Source organism: Nicotiana tomentosiformis, chromosome 1, assembly GCF_000390325.3.
Source record: "Nicotiana tomentosiformis chromosome 1, ASM39032v3, whole genome shotgun sequence".
NCBI lineage: Eukaryota > Viridiplantae > Streptophyta > Magnoliopsida > Solanales > Solanaceae > Nicotiana > Nicotiana tomentosiformis.
The window spans coordinates 134,035,913-134,042,250 of record NC_090812.1 but is presented as its reverse complement, the minus strand read 5'-3'; the positions used below and the strand labels follow the sequence as shown (position 1 = coordinate 134,042,250).

The 6,338-nt window shown below is 39.7% G+C and overlaps 1 protein-coding gene across 1 annotated transcript; it reads right to left on the bottom strand.

Annotated features, from left to right (window-relative positions):
• Positions 1–5,292: 5,292 nt before the first annotated feature.
• On the bottom strand, positions 5,293–5,694 carry LOC138910061 (uncharacterized). The gene has a single exon (XM_070201284.1). The coding sequence runs from the start codon at positions 5,692–5,694 to the stop codon at positions 5,293–5,295; it is 402 nt and encodes a 133-aa protein (XP_070057385.1).
• Between the last annotated feature and the right edge of the window lie 644 nt (positions 5,695–6,338).

Genomic DNA, 6,338 nt, shown 5'->3' with positions numbered 1-6,338 from the left:
CATACGCAGGCTGATCCCGTCTTCTCTAATATTTTGGGTATTTCGATCCGCAGATCGTGTTCCACCACGAATGCTCTTATCGGGACCAGAATGTTGTTTCGCTTCGATGGCTACATGTGAATTAACGTCAATTGGATCCACGACCCGAGTCCAAATGGGGTCAGCGGGTGGCCTCCGATCCCCAGGTGTCACGTTGTTATTCTCATCTTAGTGGCCAGATTCGTTGTCGATATGTAGGGGCATTAATTGAGAGTTCGTCATTTTTAGCCTAAAATCAAAGATACTTCCAAGAGTAAGTGTAAAATAGTGTGTTTTACAGAGATTTGTATCAAATAATAATTATTATCCTTAGCCCCACGGTGGGCGCCAAACTGTTTACCCGAAAAATGGATAATAATTGAATTTATACGTGGCTCTAAGGATACGTGATATAACTTATTACGAACCGAGAAAATGTATATATATCAATACTAAAATTAATTATAAAAGAGATAAATGCAAACCAAATGAATCGATTAGCTCTGACCCTTGTGTTCGGTGACCCTAAAAACAAATAAGGATTTAGCTGATATTAGAACAAAGTAACAAGATAATCTAGCTTTCAAAGAAGGTAATGTGTTATTTTTATTGCTTCAGAATGTGTTCTAGAAATGATCAAAATCCCCTTTATATAGTGGAAAAGTCCTACTTTATTCATAATTCTAAATACAGAAATAATTCCATGATAGATTAATTAATTGGCTTCTCCTTGATATGCGGCAGGATTTTCGCCGCAATTCTATCCCAAATTACGGATATACCGCCTTTTTGTTTTCTAGTTCGGTTTCGATCTTGGTCGATCATGCACTTCCTCAGTCTCTATTGTTCTCGATCTCAATCTTGGCCGATCTCGACCGGTCTCTATTCTGCTCGGTCTCAATCTTGGCCGATCTCGATCTTGGTCGGTCTCTAGGTCACGAGCTCGGCAACCTAACTTCGCATCATAGCTTGATATTACACGATGTTGAACCTTGATCTATCATGTTCCAGTCTCGATTAGTCATATGAAGGGCATGCTCGATTTTGACCGTATACAATTATGTTTATGTTTGTGTTTTAATCTTTGCTATGGCTATGAATTAATTATCTTACAGTTGGTATCAAAGCCACCATAGTTTAGGGATTAAAATCAATGAATTAATCTTGGATTTATGTTTAGGGATTAAAATCAATGAATTAATCTTGGATTTATAGAATATACAAGTGTTGTATAATTCGGACGATGTTTAACACAAGTTTCTCACCGAAATTGTTTCATCGTTGAACATCGGCCACTATTTGGAGTAAATATATTGATCAGCGATAGTGGAAAAAATGACGAGTCAAGATCTTTCTTTATTAAAGAAACATCTTTGATTATGTGTATGGCTTATTGGAGTTAACTTTATTAGAACAAAAAGGGGGGGGGGGGGGGGGAATTAATTTAATTAAAATAGGGAACATGGTGGCGGCTGCAAAGAGGAATTCAATCCACGTATTGTATTAACAAGAACACCCACATGCCCTTATTCTGGGATTATTTAAGATCATAATAATAAATCCACTTTGACTCAAGTAACATGTGTGTATACGGTTAAAACCTGCCTCACCCGATTTTATTATTTGACTGAGACCTGTCATGCTCCAAAACTGGGGAGCGCGACCAGCGCTCAACCGACTGAACCCGACCGAGCAAGCCTATTAGATTTTCTTCTACCCAACTCATTCATGAATAAAGAGAATATATGTTTTCGTTATTCAAACAATAAAGTGATCATGTCTGCAATACCAATTTCTTACCATTAGTTACTTCATTTTAAGGTCTCAATTTTACACACATTTTTCATAATATGAATTGGAAATAGTAACTCAAACACAACATAATGAGTTTGGCTTTCCCAGCACCAATATACAACCCACACAATGTCTACGGAGCCTCTATAGATAAAGAAGAGTACAATGATAATGCCGGCAATAAGGCCCCGGCTGTACCTCAAACATAATACACAAAGAACAAAAGATACATGACCCCGGGATGAAGTAGGGCTCACCGAGTCAGCTGGGAAGAAGGTGTACTGCTATCACTGGTCAATATCTCCTGTTGTAGAACCACCTGCATCCATTTAAAAATGCAGCGCCACCGGCAAAAGGGACGTTAGTACCGTCGAATAGTACTAGTATGAAAACCAAACACCAATTTAAGAATTCGGAAATACAATATGAATATGATGAATCAGGGCGTCAATAGAATAATGTAGATAATTGTTTAAACCAGAGCAAGCTTATGAAGAGCTATCAATAACATTTATAGGATTTAAGATGAGATCCTCTGTAATCATATTTACATAAAGCGGTCCCGCCGCCTTATCCAATGTATGCAGGTGGAGGTGTAAGCACAATACCACAACTCTACTCAAGCAGCCCTGCCGCCTCACCCCAATGTATGCGGGTGGAGGTATAACCACAATACCAAGAACCTACACAAAGAGGCTATGCCGCCTCACCCCAATGTATGCGGGTGAAAATGCAACAACAATACCAATACTTACATAAAGAGGCTATGCCGCCTCGCCCCAATATATATATATGTGGGTGATGTTGTAACATCAATACCAAAACTATGCACAAAGCGGTCGTACCGCTTCACCCCAATGTATGCGGGTGGAGGTGTAATCCCACAATACCATAACCCCTACACAAAGCGGTCATGCCACCTCACCCCAAAATATATGGGTGGAGGTGTATCACAATCACAATCTATCCACAACTTTGCATAATAATTTCCACATAAATCACGACTTGAAATTATAACATGTAGATACACAATCCATAGTTTGGAACACCTCCACAATTTATATTGCAATATGATAAAAGCATTTGAAACATGAATTTAACATATATCTTTATCACAAAACTTATCGGAATACTCGATTTGTAATCAACATCTTGGAACTTACAAGGATAATGGGGATTCCAATTCTTAAAGAAGAGTTTAGCCAACTACCTCAACGGAGCTTCCTTAAACTATAAAATGTTCCGAAATTCTTAACAACTTTAATCTATTTTAGAAATATAACAAAATTGAACCAAAATTAGGAAGATGCTCATGGTTCTAGCTCATTTGAGCATTTTATCAAACACTAGGTGTGCATTAAGGTTTCAAGGTCCTTTTATGGAGGATTCCATCATCCCACAACCCAATCTTTACCATTTTTAGCTCAACAATCTTTCTACACCCTTTGATAACACATGCATGTAAAATAAACAACTCTAATACCCAAAAATTATATTGTTAATTACCCATTTCTAGACAAAATTCGCAATTAAGGGTTAGGGTGTAGAATCTTACGTCTAGGATGAAGACCTAGTGAGTTTCCCTTCTTAATCTTCAACAATTTGAGCAATAATTGAACAACAATTATTGAGGAACACCTTCTCACTCTAGGGCACTCTCTCTCACTCTAAAATGTCAGATTTTAGCTAAAAAATGGCCCAAAGCGTGTAATTAACGAAGTAGGGTCAGGTTTTAAAAACTCAAAAATGAACCTCCGGCTGCATAATTGGTGTCCAAAGCTAGCAAAAAATCTGTCTAGGTCTGCGGTCACTATGCGGCCCGCATACCTATTCTGCGGTCCGATAATGAACCGCATAACAGTTTTGCAGTTGCATAGTCGACTGCAGAATGGCATCCAAAATTGCCCCTCTCTTGCCTCACTATGCGGCCATTATGCGGTCAGCAGAGTGATTCTGTTGTCGCATAATGGACCGCAGAAACGCATTTTTCTGCCAAATATTTTCCTTTATCCCCCAGTGTATTGTTCAACCCAAAAATTCCGAGCCGCGATGAGCTTGCTCTCCGCCAAGATTATCTATAATCCTCAACACTTAAAATCAATTCGGCACCACAAAACATTATTTTCTTTTGCAAAATTTTACGGGGCCTTATATTCTCCCCCACTTAAGGCCATTCGTCCTCGAATGAGGGTCAAAATATGTTATTAGCATCTTATGCAACTCAGTTTTCATACCACACACTAGTAACTCCAAATTTGACTAACTCCCTAAATTTTCAAATATTTCGCCAGAGTTTCCCTTGTAACTGGGCCTATCCACCGGTTAGAGAGCCCCAAAAACACACCCTCAAAACATATATATAATCCAATAACGTAACATAACTCATAACAACACCAACCATGGCCTCACGTATAATATATTTAGAAAGAAGCACCTTTACATTACTGAACAAGTGATACAAGAATCCATAGGTAACAATTTTATAGAAAGGTTACATAGATTATACAAACAAGTAAGGATACTTCCTTTTCATCTCTTCTTTAGCCTCCCAAGTAGACTATCAAGAATGGCAACTGGAATTTCTTCATACGACAGTTCTTCATTAACCTCAATGGTCTCAACCGGAATAATAAGTGTCGGGTCTCCAACAACTTTCTTCAACATAGATACATAAAACACCGGGTACACTAATGACATCTCAGGTGGTAGCTCAAGCTTGTACGCCACTTCACCGATCCTCTGAATGATTCTATACGGTCCAACATACCTCGGACTCAATTTCCCTTTATTACCAAATCACATTACACCCTTCATGGGGGAAACCTTCAAAAATACATAATCATCTTCTTTGAACTCCAAATCCCTACGACGAACATCCGAGTAGGACTTCTGACGACTCTGAGTAGTCTTTAACCGCTCCTTAATGATCTTAACTTTTTTCATAGCTTGATGCACGAGGTCTGGCCCTATCAACTCTGCTTCCCCAATTTCGAACAACACAATGGGAGATCTACATCTCCTTCCATATAAAGCCTCAAACGGTGCCATCTGAATGCTAGCCTGATAACTATTGTTGTAGGGAAATTCTATGAGTGGTAAATGGTTACCCCAGCTACCTTTGAAGTCTAGAATGCAAGCACGCAACATATCCCCAAGTGTCTGAATAGTCAGCTCTGCCTGCCCGTCAGTCTGAGGGTGAAGGGTTGTACTAAGATTCACCTGAGTACCCAGACGTTGCTGAAATGTCTTCCAAAGATTCACCGTGAACTGAGCCCCTCGATCGGAAATGATAGAAACTGGAGTGCCATGCAACCTGACTATTCCCTTGATATACCACAGAGCATACTGTTCCGCTGTGTCGGTAGCCTTAACAGGCAAAAAGTGTGCTTATTTTGTGAGTCGATCCACAATCACCCAAATCGAGTCAAACTTACGAGGAGTGCGTGGTAATTCTACCACAAAATCCATATTAATCATTTCTCACTTCCACATTAGAATTTTTATGTTTTGTGCCAACCCACCAGGCCGTTGATGTTTGGCCTTCACTTGCTGATAATTCGGACACCTTTCCACAAAGTCCGCCACATTCCTTTTCATGGCATTCCACCAATAGACTTCCTTAAGATCGTGATACATCTTCGTAGAACCTGGGTACATGGAATACCTGGAAGTGTGAGCCTCGGTCATGATTCTTTCCAGGAGATCATCTACACTTGGAACACATAGACGCCCTTGGTACCTTAGTGTACCATCACCCATGCCAAGAGAAAAGGCCATGGTCTTATGTTTATGAATCCGCTCTTTCAATTGTGGCAACAATGGATCGTTGTATTGCTTCTCCTTGACTTCCACAACAAGTGATGATTCGGCCCTATTTTGCATAATTGCCCCTCCTTCATTAGAGTCCGCAAGACGAACTCCTAAACTAGCCAATCAGTGAACTTCCATGGCCAATGGCCTTTGATATGCCTCCAAGTGAGCCAAACTACCCATAGATTTATGGCTAAGAGCATCTGCCACAACATTGGTTTTTCCCGGGTGATAGAAGATATCGATGTCGTAATCATTGAGTAGCTCAAGCCATCTCCTTTGCCTCATATTCAATTCCTTCTGCTTAAAAATATATTGAAGGCTCTTATGGTCCGTGAATATATCAACATGGATCCCATATAAATAATGACGCCAAATTTCAATGCAAATACCACCGCCGCAAGTTCTAAGTCATGTGTTGGATAGTTCTTTTCATGATTCTTGAGTTGCATAGAAGCATAAGCTATCACCTTGCCATGTTGCATTAATACATACCCAAGCCCAATTCTGGAAGCATCACAATATACCACAAATCCATCTCCACCCTTTGGTAAGGTCAACACCGGTGTCGTAGTCAATCTTGCTTTCAATTCCTAGAAACTTCTTTCACAAGCATCTGACCATTTGAATTTAACTACCTTTTGGGTTAATTTAGTCAACGGATAGGAAAGGGTAGAAAGCCCCCACGAATCTTCTATAATACCCAGCTAGACCTA